The sequence below is a fragment of the Mya arenaria genome, chromosome 14 (assembly GCF_026914265.1).
Source record: "Mya arenaria isolate MELC-2E11 chromosome 14, ASM2691426v1".
NCBI classification, from domain to species: domain Eukaryota; kingdom Metazoa; phylum Mollusca; class Bivalvia; order Myida; family Myidae; genus Mya; species Mya arenaria.
In genome coordinates, this window is record NC_069135.1 from 28,004,934 (window position 1) to 28,031,244 (window position 26,311).

A 26,311-nucleotide genomic window follows, 5' to 3' on the forward strand; every position below is an offset into this window, starting at 1 on the left:
CGGGGATATATTCTGCGGTAACCAATGCTTTTGGTACTCATATCTACTTTTTCATCAGCTGCTACTGCATAAGACTTGCATAACTTGCATGTGGCATATCTCCCCGAAGCAGCTTACTGCAACATGAAGGTTAATTTAATCATGCCCTGCATATACACTTTTTTTTGGAAATTGTACCATGCTCGTAAATGGCCCCTTAACTTGAGGATGAACAAACTCATTTCCCTCATGATAATAAGGTCGTTGGAATATTGAGTGTACAAGCATTTTGGGAAAATTGATACTAAAATAAACATTGTACCTGCTAAAGATCTTTCATGCCGAATTTGCTCAAGTAGCTCCGTTCGTTTTTCTTCTGTCTTTGTTGGTAGGGCACAGCTACGGTTATTGTATGTTTTTGTAAGTGTCAAAACTTAAAAATCAAATTTGAATTTAGTTTTCATTTAAAATGCAATCATTGTGCAAAGAATTTGTTAAAATGTGATTTGTTATGTATGTTACTTATATATAATTTAAAGATTTTTGGAAAATCATGACTGAAAGTGACTGGTGTCAAACACATGTTCAAAATTCACAGAGGTGGTTCAAGGCCTTCTAGCCTCGTTTTCAGTTGGAAAATTTTCATAAACCACACTAGCTATTTTAACCTCCAATAATAAATAACATATAATATATGCTACAATAGCTTCAGAAAACTTTCACAGTTGCAAACCATAATTTCCAATGATCAATCTACATTTTGAGTTTGAACCAAGTGATTTTAGATTACTGGTAGAGTTTGTATGAGGTAAGAACAAAGAAATAGCCTTCAGAAAATTGAAAACAGCTACCTTAATTACCGTTAATTAACACTTCGCAACTCCACTGTGACCACATATAGCATTGATGGGAAACAGGGCAAATGATAGAAATGAACAGGGTGTGTGATTATGCTTATATCCTGGGGCATTTTGAAAATCAGATTAAACAGATAATGTCTGCGGTAAGGAAAAATCACTGTTTTAGCAAAATATGCAAAAATGTGTGGTTGGACAATAACAGACCCAAATCATTACTGTATCGCAGTACGGGTGTGAATATGCTTACTTTGCTGAAAATATGTTAAATTTAAGTTTTGAAGTTTTAAAGGAGGCATTACCATTTCCTGGCTTGTGATTTCAACCACTGAATATGTTTGTGGAATATACATGTTTTTTTTATTTTATGCACCATTCCTAGTGCCATAAAAACTCGAAAAGGAGTGTTCATTTAAAAAATAGCTGTAAAAAGTAACATTTTAAATTCAATAAAATTTAAGGGTCTGATTATCTAACCCACATAGGTTCCCGCATCAAAATTGATTGATCTGGTTAGGGAAATTAATTGTATTTATATACTACATAGAAATAGTTTGATGATTTGCCTAGTTTTGTTTGAAAATTATTTTCATTTGTGAATAAACCTAATCTATTGAGGATCATACATATCTGGTAATTGGAAAATTAATCTTACTCTTTTATAGGCAAATACTTGAGATCGATGTTCCTTCTATATCTAATATGAAAACAGTGTATACATGCTTTTCTGTGTTAGATGCATAAGGTTCATGATCATCATTCAGTGCTCCAGCTAGGATTTGAAAAGGGCAGGGTGCTCAGTGTCAGAAAGGGCACTTTTGATGCGCATTGAATGAGCCGTAATTGTGCACTAATGCAATGTTCAATTCATATTGTGTATGTACTGTAACAACTTTCAATTCTAGTAGTTGGTTATGAATACCTAAGTTGTTATCTTTATTTAAGTGTCAAATTTTAATATTTCTTATTTTCATACTTATATCAGATAATTGACTTGACAATATGTCCAATAAATATCAAATATAGTTCAAAATCATCAAAGAGGGCTCTGTCAATCAAAAGGACACAGCAGGGCAAGGTACATGTAAATGCAGGGCAATGCTGAAGGGAAATCCCCATGTTTTTTTCCACCACTGCTATTATCCATGAGAGTGTTTTTCTGTTACAATAGGGATACTTGCATTTAAAGAAAAAGGACTTCATAACATTTTAGAACTGGTACTGTTACTTAATAGCGACAAAGGTAACCAGTTTATACTGCATGAAATGTGTTTAATAATGTTCACAGCAGTTGTATTGGTTTATTTCATTATCATCCTTCTTTCTCAGTTTTGTTCCAATAAAGTTAGCATTTAGCACATCTTAGTCAAAAAGGAAGAAAATATTGCTGTTATAATAGCCTTTTTACATGCAATGTCAGATATACGATATTTTGTGCATGCAGCCAAATTTCACAAATATGATATATTTTTTTTTAAAGAGAAATCTTAATCATCTATTGAAGCAGGTTGTTATCTTTGAAGAGGGTATTTATGTTCTTTTGAAACTGTCAGTTATCTGCGATACACTTAAACAAGAAGTAATAAAAGAGGTTGTTCAACACAGCTTGTAAATATTTATAAGGCCTATAAAACAAAGAAATTAGTTGTGCCTGTCCTAATTTTTTTAACCTGACCGTAATGTTTTATTACCACTGGACAAAAAAAATCTTACTTTTCAACTTAAGTTCTTGGTTTTTCCTTCCATTTGTAACTAAATTTATTTGCTAAATGTAGATTGTACTGTTTTTTTATAGGGTTAGTCAATAATGAACCTTACAAATGGGACAGTTCAGGCGTGGAAATGAAAAAAAATGTTGCTACACTTCTTCGATCAAATCTAAAAATGATGATTCTGACCTGTCTACATAAACCCTACGTTTTAGGACTGTGATAACAAACAACTGAATATTTTGCACTTAGTTTTAAAAAAGATATAATTCAGCACATGAGGAGCAACTCGTATAACTCTCGGTAAGTATGTGAGGAGTCATTTCCCTTATATGTAAAAATGAACTGAGAATAACAGATAGAAATTGCATTGGTTTCCTCTTGTGGTGCTTCTGCTTCTATTCATGTGTACATTATCTAAGACTTGGAGAAATTAAAGGGCTGGATTTAAAATCAACCCCGTCTAATAAGGCCAAAAATTTTTTTACCTGTGTTTCCGGTAACATGGCGAAAATAAATACGTTGGTTGGTCGTTTTTTATTTGTTTTTTTTTATAGTTTCCATATAAAGCAATTTTCTGTTGCATCAGATCAATTATGTTATATCTAAGCGTTTCCTAATTTACAAAAAGTCTGATAAAAATAGCATTGTTTAATATCTGAAATCATTTCCTTACCTTCGACTACCGTATTTTCCCGCCAATTTTGCCCATGAAATCTGGTGTTTTTTGTATACAATACTCGTTTATATGTCGCGATCGTTTTATAGGAAAAATCCAGTACTTCAATTTCTAAAAATCGGTGATAATGTTCTAGCCAAACAGTCAATTATCAAGTAAATTTGTTAATTTGCTTGAGGAAAATCGCCGATTTTCTTGTCAACTCTGAGGTCCTTAAACTAGGCCTTCAAGTGGAGGTAGGTTAATAATAGAACATTAAGTAAACCCGGATATGGATTTAGTTTCTCTTATTTTCATACAATCAAAGTTTCATTCATATTTATAGTGAATTCAAACATTTCGGTCATTGTTTTAAGATTCCCAGACGACGGCTATTGATTATTAATTTTTCGATGGTATGGTATTTTCTTACCAGCCGAGGCGAAATCCTGGTAATCAAATGGGATCATACGATATCCAACTGACCGAATTAAATACAATCGATAGCCACGCGCCTTTCATCTTATTGCTGCTCATGCTATGACGTCACAAATTGTACCATTTGATCTGCAGCTGACACATTCCAATAAATGTGTTGTTAACTTTCGTAGGTTTTTGTTTGGATTTCAGTTGATGGGACTTAAATAAGGCGTAACCGTTCATAATTGCGGATAAATTAATGTAAGAATTAATGAAATGTGTATTGGAACCTTGCAGTTAGCCTGCATTAATTCGCAAAGCCTAATCATTAGAAGCCTGCATGATATACGCAAAGCCTAATCGTAAAAAAGTTTTATTTTGGACATGGATATGGATAAATAATACCGCGATTTATAATTAAAAATATTTTCATTATAAAGACAGCAAAATATGTCTCCTGTGATCAACCACGTGTTTGGACTGTAAACATGCGTTTGCCAATTAGGAGATATCGGACAGGGTTCGCCGCCCTCCGCCATTTTGTTTTCCTGTCTCGTTATAATGAAAGTTTATTCTCCGGGGACATTGAAAGACAAATAACGAAAATAATGACGATATATATTTTTTTTTTTTTATATATTTTACGATAGAATTTTAAAAAATAAATAATTGTTTACTTTTATGTCTAAAAAAAGAGTAGGGTCAGCGAAGAAAACATAGGGTCGGTCAGGTTACCGGAAACACAGGTATTTTTTTTTTGCCTAAACAGTCCAGACTTGAAGGGCAAAGTGAGGTGATCATTTTATAAGCTGATCACCTTAAAGGTTTGGGTTTTTTTTTTTAAATTTGAAACGGGCCCAATTTCGACCTTACATCAGGTTGAGAAAAACACTGCTGTATGTATTAAAGTATACATTTCGTATACATAACAACAACAACCTATTTCCAGCCTGCATGTGTGATGATCACATCCATATTCAATGGGTTATTTTCTGACTCTTACACCATTATGACAGTCTTTACCTTAATTTTCTTTCAGCACTTGTCCTTTTGGGCAAGTACATGTAATTAAAGAAAACCTCTTTTTACTTGCCCCAAAAACCCAAATCATGCATAAATATACGAAAGCCAATAATTCAGTATAATAATTACATTCAATCATGATGTGTGAATTGTTGCTGAAGAAATTTTGAAAACAGAGGGATCTGAATTTCTGAAAAATGCACTTGTCCATTCGGGCAACCATCTGGGAATTTTGACTAGTCCGAAACAGTATTTACTTGTCCCGGGCTTCGGGCAACCTAGTTACAAGGAAGACTGTTATGAGAAAGTTAATGTTTTGATAAAAAAGCAAAATAAACAACAAGTTGGACCCCGCACCATACTTGTATGGAAATGTTGGAACAAAGATGATCTACCGTAATATCAAATTCTTAAATCATTTCTTTTTTTTCTAGGCAAATCTGTTTCCTATAATAAATTTAAGACAATATATTTGCATTGAATGTATTGCATTGTTTCATGCAACTTTTACCATGTTGGAATGTGCTTCTTTATTCTCATCTTGATTGTGTTCACGTATATTAACTGTGCAATTATTAGCATGATATTCTCTTTTATACGTCTTATATGCACAGTAAATATTTTGGGTTTTCCTTGTTAATATTGTACAAAACAGTTTTTTCAACGGCAACCCTTGTGAATGGTTTTATACAGTTCATTTTATGCTACACTATTGTTAATAATTTCAATAACTTGGGTAGCAAGCACATGAACTATTGATAATACAGTTTAATAAGGAGTTATTCAAAGTTGATAGTCGCTAAGTACATGTAATGGACTTTGAAAACACGCCTCCTTAGTGTTAATTGAAAATCACATTAATGACTCAGTAACAACACTTGTACTATACTTGCTTACAGCGTATTATATTTTCCGTGACTACACCTAATCACTTTTGTATTGAGGATATTGCATCTTTTGTTTAAGTACAAGTATCATCCTAGTATTTAAAGGGGTTACTAAAAAATAAGTTTGTTTTCAGTTTCCCCACCAACCCTAATTTTTTTGCACCATTATTAGCTGTAATTATTTATTTCCATTTGTGACCATCAACATTAATTTTTTTGAGCAGGTATGTTCAATAGTTCAACAGTATTGCATTTGAAAGAGATATATTATTTAGCCTTGTAGTTAACATTGACCCAGTCAAAATAGCAACAGCTTATGCAGTAAAATTCGAGAAATTCGAAACAATCTGTTTGATTTTCTTGGCCTATTAAACAGTAAGTCATCACTCATAGTTATGGTAATAACTTTTATCTGTAAACTTGTCCCGAAACACTTTGGACAGTGACATTTTGTGACATAATATTCACTGCATGATTGTTTACCACTATATATACATAGCTCACCTGTCACTTTGTGACATGGTGAGCTTTTGTGATCGCCTTTTGTCCGTCGTGCGTCGTCCGTCAACAATTTACTTAAAAGACATCTCCTCCTTAACTGCTGGGCCAATATTAATAAAACTTCATAGGGATGTTCCTTGGGTGGTCTTCTATCAAAGTTGTTCAAAGAATTTAATTCCATGCAGAACTCTGGTTGCCATGGCAACCAAAAGGAAAAACTTTAAAAATCTTCTTCTCCCAAACCACAAGGCTTAGGCTGTTGATATATGGTAGGTAGGATCACCAAATGGTCCTCTACCAAGATTGTTCAAATTATGGCTCTGGGGTCAAAATTGGCCCCGCCCCAGGGGGTCATGGGTATTCCCTATGTATTTATAGTTAAAACTTCAAAAATCTTCTTCTCTGAACTTACTTGGACTAGAGCTTAGATATTTGGAATGATTCATCGTCTAGTGGACCTTTACAAAGATTGTTCAAATTATGGCCTTGGGATCAAAATTGGCCCCGCCCCGGGGGTCATGGGTTTTCTCTATATGTTTATAGTGAAAGCTTAAAAAATCTTCTCCTCTGAACTAACTTGGCCTAGAGCTTAGATATTTGGCATGATTCATCGTCTAGTGGACCTCTACAAAGATTGTTCAAATTATCGCCCTGGGGTCAAAATTGGCCCCGCCCCTGGGGGGTCATGGGTTTTCTCTATATGTTTATAGTGAAAACCTTAAAAAATCTTCTCCTCTGAACATACTTGGCCTACAGCTTAGATATTTGGTATGATTCATCGTCTAGTAGACCTCTACAAAGTTTGTTCAAATTATGGCCCTGGGGTCAAAATTGGCCCAGCCCCGGGGGGTCATGGGTTTTCTCTATATATTTATAGTGAAAACTTAAAAAATCTTATTCTCTGAACTTACTTGGCCTAGAGCTTAGTTATTTGGCATGATTCATCGTCTAGTGGACCTCTACAAAGTTTGTTCAAATTATGGTCCTGGGGTCAAAATTGGCCCCACCCCGGGGGGTCATTGGTATTCTGTATATGTTTATAGTTAAAACTTCAAAAATCTTCTTCTCTGAACTTACTTGGACTAGAGCTTAAATATTTGGCATGATTCATCGTCTAGTGGACCTTTACAAAAATTGTTCAAATTATGGCCTTGGGGTCAAAATTGGCCCCGCCCCGCGGGGTCATGGGTTTTCTCTATATGTTTATAGTGAAAATTCAAAAACCTTCTCCTTTGAACTTACTTGGACTAGAGCTTAGATGTTTGGCATGATTCATCGTCTAGTGGACCTCTACAAAGATTGTTCAAATTATGGCCTTGGGGTCAAAATTGGCCCCGCCCCGCGGGGTCATGGGTATACTTGATATGTTTATAGTTAAAACTTCAAAAATCTTCTCCTCTTAACTTACTTGGACTAGAGCTTAGATATTTGGCATGATTCATCGTCTAGTGGACCTCTACAAAGATTGTTCAAATTATGGCCCTGGGGTCAAAATTGGCCCCGCCCCTGGGGGGTCATGGGTTTTCTCTATATGTTTATAGTAAAAAAAACAAAAAAATCTCCTCTGAACTTACATTGCTTAAAGCTTAGATATTTGGCATGATTCATCGTCTAGTGGACCTCTACAAAGATTGTTCAAATTATGGCCTTGGGGTCAAAATTGGCCCCGCCACGGGGGGTTAGGGTATTCTCTATATGTTTATAGTTAAAACTTCAAAAATCTTCTCCTCTGAACTAACTTGTCTTAGAGCTTAGATATTTGGCATGATTCATCGTCTAGTGGATCTCTACAAAGATTGTTCAAATTATGGCCTTTGGGTCAATAATGGAAGAATGTGCAATATATGACAGGTGAGCGATTCAGGGCCATTTGGCCCTCTTGTTTGTTATAAATCTTGTATTTATGTTAATTAATACTTAGTTGGATATTGCTTTAATACCGATTTATAAGCAAATATAGAATGGCAGGCTTATCATGGTAGCTAGGTCAGGCAATCAAATTTTGATAAATATTCATGGCATTTCTGTTAGGTTTAAATTATTTTCTACTTCAATCTGCTGTAATGTCTTTCCCTCCAGTTTGTAATCTTTATCAAATACCAAAGTTAAAAACAAGTTCAATTCCAAGAAACTGCTTTATATTGACCATGTAAGATTTTATGTCAAAATAATACATTGGAGTGTTAAAAAATAACTAATGATAAAGACATAAAGTCTTCAGTAAGATTGGAGTGGTGGAGATTGGCTAAGGGAGAAAAACCATTTTCAAAATGAATTGTCATGCATTCTTGTCATAGCCTGAATGTCAACTGCATTGTTGGTGTGCTAATACTTTTACCTTGGCCGTAATTAAAAAAAATCAAGTGATTCAATTACAACTTTAGTACACATGTTGTCAGAGACAATTATAAAGCACACTTGGAGGATTTACAGTTTTCCATCATTAGCTAAATATTTCTTGTAGGCCATTTGAACGTGCAATCATAATGCACAACCCCATTGTAACCACGCACCCCCCCCCAGGTCCTGGGAATAACAGGGACTTTGACTTTGGTCCAGCAAACCCTGGGTAAAATCCCCGCTTTGCTGGGACGAACATATGGTAAAATCCCCGCCAAAGGCACCCGAAACCCAGGGACCTTAGGTAAGGCCCAATCCGTGCTATACTTTTGCGAAGACAAAAACACCGCATTCACCCTGCACTGCCACCGGAGTGGAAGGTAAAAACACTGCCCATTTCCCCGGCTATCCTCGGTATACCCCCAGACTTGGGGGGGGGGGGGCGCGGTTACAATTGACTTGTGCATTATTGTCAATGATAATGTACACAGTGAAGGTTATAACTATCTTCAATTATTGTCATGGAAATAATAAGTTTAAGTGTTTGTTTTTTCACTGCCAATTTATGGTAGTAAATTTTTACCAATAATAGTAAAATCAAATCATATAAAAATGCCATTTCATAATAATATAAAATGGTATTTTTATATAATGGCATATTAAGCTTTTTCCTGAAGTTGATTTTTATTACAATTGGACTTCAGAGTTAATCATCATTGTGCAAATTTTTATATTGACAATTTAAAAGAATTAAAATCTTCATTAAGGCCACAGTTTTTTATCTTTATCTTTTCTTGTATCAACTAGGAAGATAATTTAGGAAGATTTTTATTTGTAATTGTGGCGTCAAATAAGATTTAGTTTATGAGTCATGTTACATACAACAACACTCAAAGAGTTAGACCCACTTAATCCTGGCTGACACTTTGACGGATAAAGCTGATGTTCATGGGTTTCCTGTGCTGAAAACCCATCAAGTTTTTCCTCATTGCTAGATGTCACAGCAGATTTAAAAATGAACTGTAGCATCAGATATTGTCCGATTTTATGATACCTCATAACTTGTTGATTGTACTGTATACTACGTGTATGTAGATTATTATTTGACAAGTCAACGTACAAGTCAGTTTTTTATATTTTCAGAAAACAAGGGAATGAAAAAAGGAAAAGCCTTATGTATGAATTTTATAGAATGGTTTGGTAGCGTAAGTATTATTTTTTAACACTATAACATTTTTATTAATTTACTTTTAAGCTTACAAAGTGCCCAGCGTGAGCTATTGAGATAGGGTGATTGTTTGTCATCCCTCTGTCCATCATCCACATTTTTTCCTTTAAACAACTACTCCTCCTAAACCACTGGGACAATTTCAAACAAACTTTGCAGGAATGTTCCTTGGGTGGTCCTCTTTTAGTTTCCTTCAGCTCAAGGGGTTCCAGGCAGAAGTCTAGTTGCCATGTCATCTGAAAGGAAAAGCTCCGAAAATCTTTTCAGAAACCGCTTGTCCCATTTCAACATGATGTTGATTCATAAAAACCATTGCCGCCAGGGCCCCGGGCTACTTTTCACTATATGTCCATATGGAAAACTATGAAAATCTTCTCCTCAGAATCAGCTGGCCCTCTTTTAAAATTATTTCACAGAAATGTTCCTAAGTTGACCCAGTCTATCAAATTTCTTCACCCAATGTTGATTCATAAAAAAACATGGCCGCCAGGGGGAGGGGCTAACTGCAGGCCCAATTTTAAAACAAATTTCACTGAAATGCACCAGGTAAAGTTTTAGTGCAAGTTGGTATTTTATCTTACAACTCCAATGATCCCTTCATTCAGTTTACTTAATACTATACACAGTTGTTCAGGACCATCACACACAAAGAGGTTACATAACTTCATATTATCCTTAATACAAATAATCATCATGCCCCTAATTGACTTAGGAAATTAGGTTATTAAAGTTTTAGGGTACATTGCGTCAGGTTTTAGGTTCAGAGCAAGTTGGGATTTTTACTAATAACTTATTATTTACCCTTCATTCAATTGACTTAATCCTTTAGACAATTATTGAGGACCATCTTACAATTTAATAGATTACATAACACCATTTCATCCTAACTACAAAGTATGGCCCCTGATTTACTTAGAAACTAAGGTTGAAGTTTTAGGCCACATTGGGTCGGGTTTAAGTCTAAGGCCACACCAAATTAATGTTTAGTTCCTTGGATTTTTGCCAATAAAAATTGGAGCGAGCGAGCGAAAAAAAAATAATTTTTTTTTTTGTCAGTTTTCATAAAAACCGAAGCGAGCGAAGAGCGAAAAATATATTTTTCCTTATATTCAATATAAATAAGAAAGATTGTTCAAAATAATTGCCCTTAAACCCATTTTAATGCCATCTTGAACTGAACCTCTAATGGACATGGGAAAATGTCGGAATACATACTATTTATTCATCCGTGTTTAGTACAAACATTATATGGATAAATCTAATTTCTTATATAATTAAAACATACTTTAATATGACGATCATTCATAATAATAAATAACCCTGCTTTTAGTAAAGTTTGAAACGACTTATATATATCTACCTGAATCAGTTTAACATAATATGCAACTGTATTTAGACATAACTTAGGATTGATTTTGGATTTGTAAAAAATGATCACTTACACACTGACATCATCAAACATCAGACTCCATATAACATAGACTAAATTTTGTTTTATTATCACAGGAAATGCAATGACATGTGCTTATTAAAACAAAAAGAACAAGGGTATTTTTCAGAGTACTTATTTTGGTTATTTAGATGTTTTTATGCACCAGCCAATTGTATATGCCCCCCCCCCCCTTAAGTCCAGAATAGCGGGGACTTTGACTTCAGGTCTCTCAAAACCCGGGTAAAATACCCGACCTGCAGGGACACACTGCTGGTAAAATCCCTGCCAAATGGCCCCGCAACCCCGAATACCTATGTGAGGCCCATTTCTGACTATTTTTAATATGCCTCTGCTGTCCCTGGTATACCCCTGGAATAGTCCACCTAAATGGCCGTCAACGAGTCTTTTGACGATTTTTTTAAATATGGCAGACTCGTGACGTCCACCATCCCAGCAAAAAGTAGCAAGTGGTCCTTGCGCGCAGAATCCTCGCGGCCACAATTTTGCAATTATCTCCGTTATAAATTCAAATTTCTACGAAAATATTATTGCCTACTATTAAACACATATTAAGTTATGTCAGTATGCCCAAAACACATGTTAAGTTATCATAAAACACTTACAAGTGTCGACTGTTTATCAAGTATCCCGATATCGGTAAATCTGGGACAAATCTGACTGGTTGTGTACATGTATAACGGTATTTGTGACCCCTAATATATTAATGTGAAAATAACAACTCTAATGACAAATTTAATCCATATCAGATCACTGTCGGATAAAAATTGAACAACTTTGTCATTATTTTTCAACATCAATGCATATTATTACAGTATATCATTTCGCCCGTTGTTAAATGGTAGAGAGTTGTAGCATTACAGGGATACATAAGAAATGTCAAAATAATAAAAAAAGTATCCCTGATCGCTCATTATTGTAGCTAACCCCTGGAACAAGGGCAAGGGGTGGGCAGTGGTTACAATTGACAAGTGCATTACAATCTCGGATTATGTTGCAAATAAAAACAAAATATAAGGTGATAAATTTAGGCTTACTTATGTTGATGTATATCCAGACCAGTGTTTATATCGCTATTTGTGAAAAGATATTTGTTCAAAACTGTTGCTTTGTCAGAATTTGATCAAAAATGAGCTTGATACATCAATTTGGACCAAATAATGACTCATGTTCCAGTTAAGTTGACCTGTGACATCTTCAACATCGTCGTAATGAGGTATAATGTTGGTCCCTTGTATTATGACTTGAATAAAATGGTACTAAGTTGATCATTCCGATTTCCATTCAAAACGAGTCACTAATTACGCAATATAATCGCTACCAGTCTCAGATACATATGCTTTATTGCATAATGATTGCTTTAAATAATGATCCTTTAGTGCATGAGACGATCAACAATGACTTCAAGCATGCTCAAAACATATTTATTGTCAAATATAAGATTTAATTTCCAAACTTCGAGCATTGTTTATACCGGAAGCAGCCATTTTGATTGAATTTATTGAAACCCATGCTAAACCGAACGATATACAGTATAAAACACTACGCATCGGTAACTTCCCTTTACAAAAACACGAAAACTAGCGTAGAAAAATTAAACTTGATTATTTTTAGCCTTTTAATAAATTATTACCTGAAAAAAATCTGCTTGGCGATCAAAATGGAGGTGCGGGTGCACAAAAAAAAATAAAAATATTTTTTTTACATTTTCAAAAAAATAGGAGCGGTAAATCCGCGGAACGAAATATCAATTTTGTGTGGCCTAATGGCAAGTTGAGATTTTCACTAATTACTTCAATACCCTTCTTGCAATTGACTTCATACCTTATGCAGTTGTTTATGGCCATAACACAATTAGGTAACTCCATCTTATCCTTTATACAAATTATGGTCCTTGAACGACTGAAAAAGTTTGTCTAAAATTTGGGCAACCGTGTAACTCAAATCTCAAATTTGGTTCATTCAATGGCCTTCAATTACTTCACACAGTAGCCATCACAATTAGGTTACATTATTATATATTACCCCTAAATACAAATAATGGCTCTTGGTTGACTTTTTTTAAACCTTTTTTATTGCCTTTTTTTATTTATTTTTATATGGCCAGCGGGAGGGCAGCAATCAAACTTACTGATGGTAATGAATAATTTTAATTAGGATTGACATATAGTGGCCAAACTTGGTAAATAGGAACAGTTTGAAGAGACCTTTCATGGGATTGCATTTGGGGCCTTTAGGGTCAAGCTCACTGTTTTTAAAAATAGAAAAAAAATGGTACTGAATGCGACCCGACTTGGTATAATTAGAAAGAGTTTATAGAGACCTTTCATGAGAATGTGTTTGAGGCCTCGAGAGTCATAATCAAGGTCAATGTTTATGTTTCTAAAAATAGAAAAATAGTTGGAGCTGATTACCTTAGTTAGGGTTAACATATTGTGACCAGACTTGGTATATTGAAAGAGTTTATGGATACCTTTCATGGGATTGCATTTGGGGCCCCTAGAGTCAAGGTCAATGTTACTAAAAATAGAAAAATGGTTGGTACTGAATAACCTGAGTTACAGTTGACATATTCCATCAAACTTGGTATATAGGAGGAGTTTATGGAGTCACCATTCATGGAATTGCATTTGGAGCCCTAGGGTCAAGGTCAAGGTCATTGGTACTAAAAATAGATAACCATTTGGAACTAAATAACTTTAGATGACATATTGGGACCAAACTTGGTGTGTCGGAAGAGTTTTTGGAGGACTTCCATGGGATTGCAATTGGGGCCCCTAGGTTCTAGGTCAAGTCACTAGTAGCTGTTACTAAAAAAAAAATTGAAACTGAAATTCACAACGAAGGCTGAAGTTTTTCTGTCATTCAGTGAGAACTCTTTTAAGTTGCATATTGCGGTGTTTCATGTTTTCTATTTTTGATTGCATTTAACAGGCACATATTACATAATTATTGTATTCATTTTAACGGCTATGTGGTGTTTAGTTGAGTGGCTGTCCTACTGCTCTCATTTTTTTTTATTGTTTTACAATCATTAACAACTTCAAACGTCATGAACTTATTCACAGTAGCAATGTGCTCTTTTTGACAAGTTTTATAACTCCAAGTTAAATATTGTAGGAGTTATTGCCCTTTGAAAGTTTTCAAACAATTACATTTATTTGTTTATTTTTTATGCACCCATTTAAAAACAGGATGTTTTATAGTTTAACCTGTGGCATACAGGCATATTGGGTCTAGTATGCTGTTTGATTAATAACTTTAAAACCCTTTGTCCAATAAGGTGAGTGATATAGAGCCATCTTGACCCTCTTGTTCAAGTCTTAGTCTTATGATGTTATTGAATAATGGGCCCAATGCATTTTGATATGTAACATTTAAACTACAACATGGTTCTGAAGGTCAGTTTGTTACAGGTAAAGGTAATCGATTTCAATATCCTAACTGCAAGCCACCTTTTAGTAAATAATGTTCCAAGGTTTTACCACAAATGTTTAAATCACATTTGATTTAGGTCTGTTTCATGCATAAACAAGAAATTATTGTTCTGTCTGAAATACTTAATTTTGATAAGACAGTAATATCAATCAAATGAGATGGCTGAATTTTTCTTTGCCTGGTTGGTAATTTTGTTATGGGCTGTTTTATCAAGAATCCTAGGAGAGATTTTTATCAGTGCACAATTACTGCTGACAATCTCTCTTATATAAATGGTATATGGTAGGTATGAAATCACTACTTGTATTCTTGATGAAATGGCCGCCAGGGCCTGATAGTTTTACTTTGTTGTTTTCTGTTTCAGCTTCACTGCTAAAAAAAACCCTACAACCATGGCACTCTCAAGACTAATAATTTTCTGGTTGTGGCTGCTAGCAACAGGAAACATCGTCTTTTCACAAGATAATTTTCTGAAGAAGCAGAAACAGCCATTAATTGCCATTTCAAATGTTGAATTTTTCAACAATACCATATATGTGGGAGCCATGGATAAACTTCTTAAATTTGATCTGGACTTACAGATAACCAAGAAGGTTGATACTTGCACGGGATCTTGTGATTCAAACTATAACAAAGTATTAGTCATTAGCGAAAAGACTCAAAGGGTGCTGCATTGTGGGACTGGGTATGGTGGAATGTGTGAAATGCGAAATTTAACTGATCTGTCACAAAGTCTTTTAAATACTTCACAATCTACAGGTATCATAGCTGTTAAAGTCAGTACTGATAGGAAAAGACCTGCCTCAGCCATTTTTACTTCAGAAATGTTTTACCTTGCAAAGTCCTTTGGTGATAATGTGCAATTCAATGAAAATGAAAATGAAAAGTATTGTGGCATATTAGCAAGAGATCAAATCTTTGATTATCAAACAGTTAATCCTCCATGTATTTATATTGAGCTTAGGCAAAAAACAAAATTGGAAGATTATGTTATATACTATAAAGATACATTTATTTATGGAGACAATGTATATTTTTTGACCAATCAAAAGAAGTATGTTGGAGCAAATGACTATGTATCCAAAGTTGTCAGACTGTGCATGAAGGATACATCATACCAATCACATATTGATATGGAATTGACATGTGAAAACGATGGAATGGTGTACAATCTGATTCAAGATTCAGTAATTTTAAATGTATCTGGAAACTCTGTGTTAGTAGCAGTGTTTGCCAATGGCTCGGACCCAGAGAACATATCAGGGACAGGAATCATCTGCACCTTAGACATGAAAACTATCAATAAGGAACTTCAAGAATCTCTGAGAGGCTTTGAGACTAATTGCAGTTACAACAATTCAAACCAGTATTTAAACCTGGTTGGAAATTGTTTGTTAACCAATCAGGTAGGTGCAGTCTTAGTTCTCAAAAGTTTATGGTCATTATAAATAAACATTGCATAGAAACAAATAACATTTATTCACATGTATTAATCAAGCAGTTTTTTCTTGAACGAATTACTTAAAATAATGGCTGACCCCGCATGCAGTGTCTGGCAATTACCGCAAATGACTGGGTATAAGACTATAGGGGGTATTAGACACAGGCGAAAAAATCTGTGAAAAGTCCGAGGAAAAAACTTTTAATCTATGTTTTTGATTAAAAGACTCATAGAAAAAATGTCAAAATCGTCCGGCATTTTTGGCAACCATGTTTGTTGACAGTGACAAACATTTTTTTTTCGTGAAAATGGCGATGGTTATCTTAAAAACCATACAACCATACTGTCGAGAATGAAAAGTTAAGATATGCAAAAACCTTATATTGTACGGGTTCGTTCTCAAAATGTCAACACCTACAGAAAAGGATAAAGAACGTGACAAAGTGCGAAAAAACAAGACCATTATCGCAACAGTTTGTAGTATTGGTATGTTAAACAGGTTAAAGCAGTCGAGTTTTTCACACCTTATCGTACAACTGACAAAAAATATTTTGACAGTGCCCAACTTTGCTTTTTTAAAAAAAGTGTGTCTAATACCCAGTCATTTACGGTATTGCAATTTGTCAAGATAGTTTGGTGAAGATTTCCTCTTAATTCATTGGATAATGCAACCATATGCTATAGTTTATTTATTAATCATAATCCTATTATTGGTCAACTGACGTTCAACTGACTGACAACTTGTGACTGGCCAATTGGATATTGATCCCCTGTTGCCAATATTGTGTCATTGTCAAAAAATGCTTGAATTGACCTCCTCCTCAAGAACATTATAATTTCAAACTATTTAAACCAAATTTCAAAGAAAATCTATCCTATAGTGGCCATTTTTGAAAGCTGTTAAACAAAGTTATGATCAATGCAGATATATGAAAGTGGAAAGGGCTGGAACATAAGATTTCCTACACTCTGACTTTTATAAGCTTGTCCATTTTTTCAAAGAAATATGTGTAGGTTGGTATTGTTATGTCTTCATTGTCATCAACAGTGAAACTTGAGCTATTTACTCAAGACCATTCAAGATATTCAAATGAAACTTAATTTGTTTATATGTTGCTTGTGACAGATATATATTAGAGTTATGGCCCCTTTTCACTGAAAATAAAACAACAATACCGATGAACATTCGCAATCACTCTGCAGTGTTCTAATTAATTTCCCATGTGTAGCCTTTGGCATGTTAAATATTTTCACTGTACAGTGAGTGTTTCCTAGGTCTACCAAGGTTGTTCTATTCAATTGCAATTCATTGAAAAACATACTGTAGATGCTAAGTGTGAGTGAGCAGAGGCTTTTTATATAAACTGAAGATGAAGAACTCAGTGGTCACTGATGACTATACCAGTAGGTGAGGAGTTCTCAGACAGTAGAAGTTTTCAGACAATCATGATTTTTGCCTCATTTTCGCTGAATGCTAAACAATTTACTGCGATCTACTATCGTCTCATAAGGTAGAAAGACAGTGTTTTCTGCACATTTCTTTCCATTTAAACTCGGTATCCTTCATAAGCACCATTTTTTTTCAACATTTGTTCATCCTTTGTATACGCCCGAAGGGTCGTATTATGTTATGGCCTCCATCGTCTGTCCGTCTGTCTGTCCGTCTGTCCGTCCGTTAGCAATTCCGTGTCCGGGCCATAACTTGATAACTAATAAAGCGATTTTCAAATAACTTTATACAAATCATCACTACATTAAAAGGATGTGTCGCTCGCAATTTCCAGGTCCATACCTCAAAGACTAGAATCACCATGGGGGTGCGTTAGCAAATCCGTGTCCGGGCCACAACTTGGTCACTAATAAAGTCATTTTCAAATAACTTTATACAAAGCATCATTACATTAAAAGGATGTGTCGCGCGCAATTTCTAGGTCCATACCTCAAACACTAGAATCACCATGGGGGGGGGGACGTTAGCAATTCCATGTCCAGGCCATAACTGGGTTACTACTAAAGCAATTTTCAAATAACTTTATGCAAATCATCTCTACATTAAAAGGATTTGTCAAGCATGCTTTCCAGGTCCGTACCTCAAATGCTAATTTCACTGGGGGGCGTTAGCAATTCCGTGTCCGGGTCATAACTTGGTAACTAATAAAGCGATTTTCAAATAACTTTATACATATCATCACTACATTAAAAGGATGTGTCGCGCGCAATTTCCAGGTCCATACCTCAAAGACTAGAATCACCATGGGGGTGCGTTAGCAAATCCGTGTCCGGGCCACAACTTGGTCACTAATAAAGTCATTTTCAAATAAATTTATACAATGCATCATTACATTAAAAGGAAGTGTCGCGCGCAATTTCCAGGTCCATGCCTCAAACACTAGAATCACCATGGGGGGACGTTAGCAATTCCATGTCCAGGCCATAACTGGGTTACTACTAAAGCAATTTTCAAATAACTTTATACAAATCATCTCTACATTAAAAGGATTTGTCAAGCATGCTTTCCAGGTCCGTACCTCAAATGCTAATTTCACTGGGGGGCGTTAGCAATTCCGTGTCCAGGCCACAACTTTGTGTTACTACTAATAAAGGAATTTTTAGAAAACGTGTCCTAGCCACAACTTTGTGCAACCAATAAAGCAATTTTTAGATAATTTTATACAAATTATTGCTACATTAAAAGGATGTGTTGTGAGCACTTTCCAAGTCCTGCTACTTTTAAACTTGTATTCTCAGATTTTCTAAGGAAGTTTCAGATATTCTATTTTTTTTATAAAAATATTTCATTTCATAAAATCTGATTCCATATTAGTACATCCTTCATTGCACTACTTACCAGTATGTATGTTGTTTTACAATTATTCTATGTTGTAAAAAAATACTGATGAACAAAGGTTTTTATTAGCACTGCTAACTTAAGTATCAGTAAAGTTTCAATATTCTAAGTTTAAGCCTTTGTTGTAAACACTTCACACCTAGTAAGCAGTATACTAGCATAACCTAAATGTTTATTAAAGACCTCAAGCCGAATCTACTTCGGGCGTATAATGCTCCGTTTCGCGGTGCTCTTGTTGGTTTATTAAAACAATTGTATTAAATTTGTTAAATCTTATTTGGGATTGAGTAATAGTGCATCTTTAAAAATCAGGTGCTTGAAACATTTCTGTAGGTACCAACACTTTCCAACAGGTAAGTATTTTTTGTTAATTAAATACCAAAAGTTGATTCTCGAAATCTTACAGTACATTCTTACCAAAGTTATCGAAGTAATTTGATAAGCAAATTAATGCTCTGTTTTTTTCTGTTTCAAATGTTCAGCTTTTAGATATCAAATTAAGAAAGGACAAGATTCCTGGTTTTGTTGATAATAATAATAATCAGGGCTTCTAAAAGTTGGAACCTAAATCGTTCTGGACCCAGCGACACCCCCCCCCCCAAAAAAAAAATAAATAAAAATCCGCCCCCCCCCCCAACAACAAAAAAAACGGTTCCAAAGTCAGATTATAAAGATATGTCCGAAGAATAATGTCACACATTTTCGCGATGTGTATTCTGTCAATAATTTTCGCGATGTGACAATTCATAAGAGGGCTGTAGAACCATCAAAGCCGATTTAGATAGTAATTGATACAAACTTAATTTCAAATGAAATTCTCATTGAATTCTGCAGCGCTTCTAACAAGAAAAGCTGCGATCGTAATTAATTGCAGCTGGCAGGAAGCGGTCAGACGACAAAAACTGAAACAGTATTGTGATATATATCCTACTACAGTGGATCAACTTTCAATTGATAATCTTTAATAAACAGATATATCTTTATTCATAATTGGGGCTTATAGCTATAAGTTCGATATCGACAACGAATTGTTCATTACATTTTATTAAAATGACGTAAGCGGTACACTCAGCTTTCAGACTCTGTAGTTAATCAAGCGTGTCGCTGTTGATATCCTATAGAATAAGGGCATGTCTGTCCGGCTAGGTTTTTAGAAGCCCTGATAATAATAATTAATTTTATGCTGTGTCAGAGATTTTTTTCACTACTACTGTTGAACTGTTGTTTTTAACATTCAGAACAAAAGAAAACAAGGTGAATTTATTTAACTCCAGTGAATTTTGCATTATTTGAACAAAAGATAAACTGAAGTTTATATTATAGAAAATTTTATTCAGATAACTTTTATTCAGATATCTTCAAAATTCAGGAGAATATCTAAAAAAATATCAAAAAGTGTCTGAGAACTGCTCGCCTACTGGTAAGGCCCAGAGCTTAGATATTTTATTAAAATAAATGTACTGTTATCACTGTCTTTTGGTTCACAACTCCATTTTGTTAAAATTATACATCTAGGGTGTATACACTTTGTTGGACTCTATACTATTGTGAGACACATATATGGAACATTGAAACTTAATTTTGAATACAAAAGACAAAGAGCCCACATTATCTTGATGTCCTCTAAGACTTTTAACTTAAATGTTCCAATTATGTACGCATTAAAGGTCAGCAGTGATTTGAAATAGATTTTGTTATTTTTTCTCAGTCAAGTTTGAACAACTTCACATGCAAAGCAAACGACATTCCGATAAGATATTTTGCCATTGGAAGTGGCAAAGTTGAGCTACATTGGAATGACTCATCATTTGCACATGAGGGTTATTTTACAAGCCTACATTCAAGTCAATACAACCAGAACGATGTTGTTTTTGCAGGAACATCAAATGGATTTGTTGTAAAGGTAAGTTTAGGAGTTTTTCTTATTATCCACATTGAGATCAATCATTAAAGACAATCAGAAGACTCATTATAAGTTCAACAAATAATTAATTAAGAGTGATTACCAGTTGCTGATTCAATCATCACTATTGATTTTTACCTCACTCCAATGCAATATTCAAGTAAGTTTTTAGCTTTAACCAGTCATTCTGAACATGTCCAGAAATTGTCATGGCCTTGGTGACGCCATCATTATCAGCATCTTCATTGGAATCTTTGTGCAAAACCTTTGAGCAATAACTCAACAAGCGTTATAATTATTAACATTAAACAGGTCAATCAAGTTGAAGTTTGACATTTGTTAATAAAACAGATTTTGATTCCATTTATTTTTAGCTCACCTGTCATATAGTGACAAGGTGAGCTTTTGTGATCACAATTTGTCCAGCGTCCGTCCGTCGTCCGTCCGTCCGTCCGTCCGTAAACTTTTACTTTAAACGACATCTCCTCATAAACCGCTTAGCCAATTTCATCCAAACTTCACAGGAATGTTCCTTGGGTGGTCCCCTTTGAAAATTGTTCAAAGAATTGAATTCCATGCAGAACTCTAGTTGCCATGGCAATGGAAAGGAAAAACTTTAAAAATCTTCTTCTCCCAAACCACAAGGCTTAGGCCGTTGATACATGGTAGATAGGATTACCAAATGGTCCTCTACCAAGATTGTTCAAATTATGGCCCTTGGGTCAAAATTGGCCCCGCCCCGGGGGGTCATGGGTTTTCACTATATGTTTATAGTGAAAACTTCAAAAATCTTCTCCTCTGAACTTACTTGGCCTAGAGCTTAGATATTTATCATGATTTATCGTCTAGTGAACCTCTACAAAGTTTGTTCAAATTATGGCCCTGGGGTCAAAATTGGCCCCGCCCCAGGGGGTCATGGGTATGCTCTATATGTTTATAGTTAAAACTTCAAAAATCTTCTCCTCTGAACTTACTTGGACTAGAGCTTAGATATTTGGCATGATTCATCATCTAGTGGACCTCTACAAAGATTGTTCAAATTATGGCCCTGGGGTCAAAATTGACCCCGCCCCGGGGGGTCATGGGTTTTCTCTATATGTTTATAGTGAAAACTTCAAAAATCTTCTTCTTGGAACTTACTTGGACTAGAGCTTAGATATTTGGCATGATTCATCATCTAGTGGACTTCTACAAAGATTGTTCAAATTATGGCCTTGGGGTCAAAATTGGCCCCACCCCTGGGGGTCATGGGTATACTTGATATGTTTATAGTTAAAACTTCAAAAATCTTCTCCTCTTATCTTTCTTGGACTAGAGCTTAGATATTTGGCATGGTTCATCGTCTAGTGGACCTCTACAAAGATTGTTCAAATTATGGCCCTGGGGTCAAAATTGGCCCCACCCCAGGGGGTCATGGGTATGCTCTATATGTTTATAGTGAAAACTTCAAAAATCTTCTTCTTGGAACTTACTTGGACTAGAGCTTAGATATTTGGCATGATTCATCATCTAGTGGACCTCAACAAAGATTGTTCAAATTATGGCCCTGGTGTCAAAATTGACCCTGCCCCTGGGGGGTCATGGGCTTTCTCTATATGTTTATAGTGAAAACTTCAAAAATCTTCTACTTGGAACTTACTTGGACTAGAGCTTAGATATTTGGCATGATTCATCATCTAGTGGACCTCTACAAAGATTGTTCAAATTATGGCCTTGGGGTCAAAATTGGCCCCACCCCTGGGGGTCATGGGTATACTTGATATGTTTATAGTTAAAACTTCAAAAATCTTCTCCTCTTATCTTACTTGGACTAGAGCTTAGATATTTGGCATGATTCATTATCTAGTGGACCTCTACAAAGATTGTTCAAATTATGGCCCTGGGGTCAAAATTGGCCCCGCCCCGGGGTGGTCATGGGTTTTCTCTATATGTTTATAGTAAAAAAAAATCAAAAATCTCCTCTGAACTTACGTTGCTTAGAGCTTAGATATTTGGCATGATTCATCATCTAGTGGACCTCTACAAAGATTATTCAAATTATGGCCTTGGGGTCAAAATTGGCCCCACCCCTGGGGGTCATGGGTATACTTGATATGTTTATAGTTAAAACTTCAAAAATCTTCTCCTCTTATCTTACTTGGACTAGAGCTTAGATATTTGGCATGATTCATCATCTAGTGGACCTCTACAAAGATTGTTCAAATTATGGCCCTGGGGTCAAAATTGGCCCCGCCCCGGGGTGGTCATGGGTTTTCTCTATATGTTTATAGTAAAAAAAAATCAAAAATCTCCTCTGAACTTACGTTGCTTAGAGCTTAGATATTTGGCATGATTCATCGTCTAGTGGACCTCTACAAAGATTATTCAAATTATGGCCTTGGGGTCAAAATTGGCCCCGCCCCGGGGGGTTAGGGTATTCTCTCTATGTTTATAGTTAAAACTTCAAAAATCTTCTCCTCTGAACTTACTTAGACTAGAGCTTAGATATTTGGCATGATTCATCGTCTAGTGGACCTCTACAAAGTTTGTTCAAATTATGGCCCTGGGGTCAAAATTGGCCACACCCCGGGGCTGATTGGTTTTCTCTATATGTGTTATAGTGAAAACTTAAAAAATCTTCTCCGAACTCACAAAGACAAGTAACGTCTTAATTTAAACTGGATAACATATTTAGTACACATACTAATTTTCCGTCCGTCCGTAAACTTTTACTTTAAACCTCATCTCCTCATAAACCGCTTAGCCAATTTCATCCAAACTTCACAGGAATGTTCCTTGGGTGGTCCCCCAATTGTTGAAAATTGTTCAAAGAATTGAATTCCATGCAGAACTCTGGTTGCCATGGCAACGGAAAGGAAAAACTTTAAAAATCTTCTTCTCCAAAACCACAAGGCCTAAAGCCTTAATATTTGGTATATAGCATCATCTAGTGGTCCTCTACCAAATTTGTTAAAACTATCCCCCTGGGGTCAAAAATGACCCCGCCCCGGGGGTCACTTGTTTTACATAGACTAATATAGGGAAAAATTTAAAAATCTTCTTCTCAAAAACCACAAGGCCTAGAACCTTGAAAATTGGTATGTGTCAGTGTATGGTAGTGTTATATAGTAAATCTTTAAAAATCTTCTTCTCCGAAACTGTAAGGCCCAGGGCTTAGATATTTGGTATACAGCATCATCTAGTGGACCTCTACCAGATTTGTTCAAATTATTGCCACAGGGTCAAAATTGACCCCGCCTAGGGGGTCCTTGTTTTTACGTAGTGTTATATAGTAAATCTTTAAAAATATTTTTCTCCAGAACCGTAAGTCCAGGAGCTTAGATATTTGGTATACAACATCATCTTGTGGACCCCTATCAAAGTTGTTCAAATTAGTGCCACAGGGTCAAAAATGGCCCCGCCCTGAAAATTATTTGTTTTTATATAGTCTTATATAATAAAACTTTAAAAATCCTCTTCTCCAAAATATAAGACCTAGAGCTTTCATATTTGGTATATAGTGTTACCTAGTGGACCTACACCAAAGGTATTCAAATTATTATCCCGGGGTCAAATTGGCCTTGCTCAGGGGTCATTTGTTTTTACATTGTCTTGTCACTTAAACATCTTTTCCTCTGAAAGTAAAGGTCAGAATGACTCCATACTTGATATGTAGCATCCTTACATGGTCCTCTCTCAACTTTGGTCAAATGGTTTTGTTTGGCCCCTTTTAGGGGTCACCAGAGCAAAAAATAGAAAAACCTTTAAACAACTTGATCTTATTAACTGCTTGATGGATCTTCAAGTCTGAAGCATCCTAGCATGGGCCTCTGTCAGGTCTTTTCAAATAATTTTGTTTGGCCCCTTTTAAGGGCCACCAGAGCTAAAATAAGTAAAAAAAAACTTAACATTTTCTTCGCATGAACCCCTTGATAGATCTTCAGCAAATTTGGTTTGAAGTGTCCTTGCAATGGACCTCTCTTAAATTTGTTCAAATAATTTTGTTTGGCCCGGTTGCCATGGCAACCCAAAGGAAAATGTCAACAATTGGTTATAATCATCTTCTTCTCCTAAACTGCTTTGACAATTTTGATGAAACTTCATAGGAATGATCCTTGGTTGGTGCTTTTTCAAAATTGTTCAAAGAAATTAATTCCATGTAGAACTCTGGTTGACATGGCAACCTAAAGGAAAAGTGTCAACAATTGGTTACAATAATCTTCTTCTCCTAAACCCCTTGGGCAATTTTGATGAAACTTCATAGGAATGATCCTTGGTTGGTGCTTTTTCAAAATTGTTCAAAAAAATTAATTCCATGCAGAACTCTGGTTGCCATGGCAACCTGAAGGAAAATATAGGCTGTCGTGTCCGCGCTGTGACTTTCTCTTATATGGACAGATTTTAAAATGACTTGCCATATGTTTTCGACATACCAAGACAACGTGTCATGTGCAAGACCCATGTCCCTACCTCTAAGGTGAAAGATACCCTAAGTGTTTATTCACAATGGAATGCTGAATATGAGGACATAAAGAGTGTTGGCTGTCATTTAGTAGGATTGGTTTTTTTTCTATGCTCAGAGGCAATTTAATATAACTTGCAATATGTATTTGACACATAAAGGCAAGATCAACTTTTTATGTACTTGTTCATAGATCATGTCACATTGGGGGGCATTTGTCACATACTTTGACAGCTCTTGTTCAATATTCTTTGAGAAACAAGCTATGTTATACTCTTTTACTCAGGTGAGCGATTTAGGGCCATCATGGCCCTCTTGTTTAACAATTGGTTACTTTGAGAGTTAAAAAATTAATTTCATTATAGCTATCATTGAAATTGGGCTTCCACTAAAGTGAACTAGTTTAAAGGCCAAATTAGTTTTGGATTTGACATTTCAGTTTTTAAAAAGATTTCAAGCAATTCAACTCATTTATTTATGGACCAAATTCAATCACATTTGACATGGAAGCTCTTTGTTAAGTATTGTTCAAAACTATATCTCATTTATCTTGTCAAAACAAATATGACTTAGGGCAGCATTTTATAATCTTTAGATTTAAGGGAGATTTTTCAAAATAATTGGTAAGGAGGAGGAAATAGAAATAAAAATAAAATGGATAAAAGGTCCTGAAGGAGAAAATAATAAAAATAAAACATATTTTTCTTTGAGTTTTTGAAATATTTTTTTAAAATCTTCTTATATCATGAAGACAAAACACACCTTACTGGTATATGTGAATTCATCAAAGGCTGTACTAAGAGAGAAAGATCACCATAAAGTTAAAAAGCATAACTTAAGATTCTTTTATAGGCTGAAAATATTGATCTTAACACAGTTCAACTGCTTAGTGAAATTATAATTGTTAAAGATATACATGGTCAAATGCATCCAACCAACAGAGTTTTGAAACATATCAGTGTAATAAAAAAGTTGAAGTGGCCTGATGCCCACAATAGAAGCATCTCCTATTGAAAGTGAGGTATAAATCCCACAAAATTTCGGACACAGAAATGATGTTATTTTTTTTTTCGTCTTAAACAAAAAGCACCGTGACCATTTAAGGTAGCACATCCCTGATAAAAACCTTTCCTTGAAACTCTTCAATTTTAATGCTTTACTAAGCCTATGGTGTTAAGCACAGGACTA

General features: G+C 35.2%; 1 protein-coding gene across 1 annotated transcript in view; it reads left to right on the forward strand.

Moving 5' to 3' along the window:
* The window catches only part of LOC128215971 (plexin-B-like), a 90,633-nt gene that overhangs the window by 17,984 nt on the left and 46,338 nt on the right, over positions 1-26,311 (forward strand). Inside the window, exons 2-4 of the mRNA XM_052922570.1 lie at positions 9,518-9,579; positions 14,855-15,896; positions 20,488-20,682. Coding sequence (XP_052778530.1) covers positions 14,883-15,896; positions 20,488-20,682 — 1,209 coding nt within the window. The 5' untranslated portion in view covers positions 9,518-9,579; positions 14,855-14,882. The remainder of the gene's footprint in view (positions 1-9,517; positions 9,580-14,854; positions 15,897-20,487; positions 20,683-26,311) is intronic.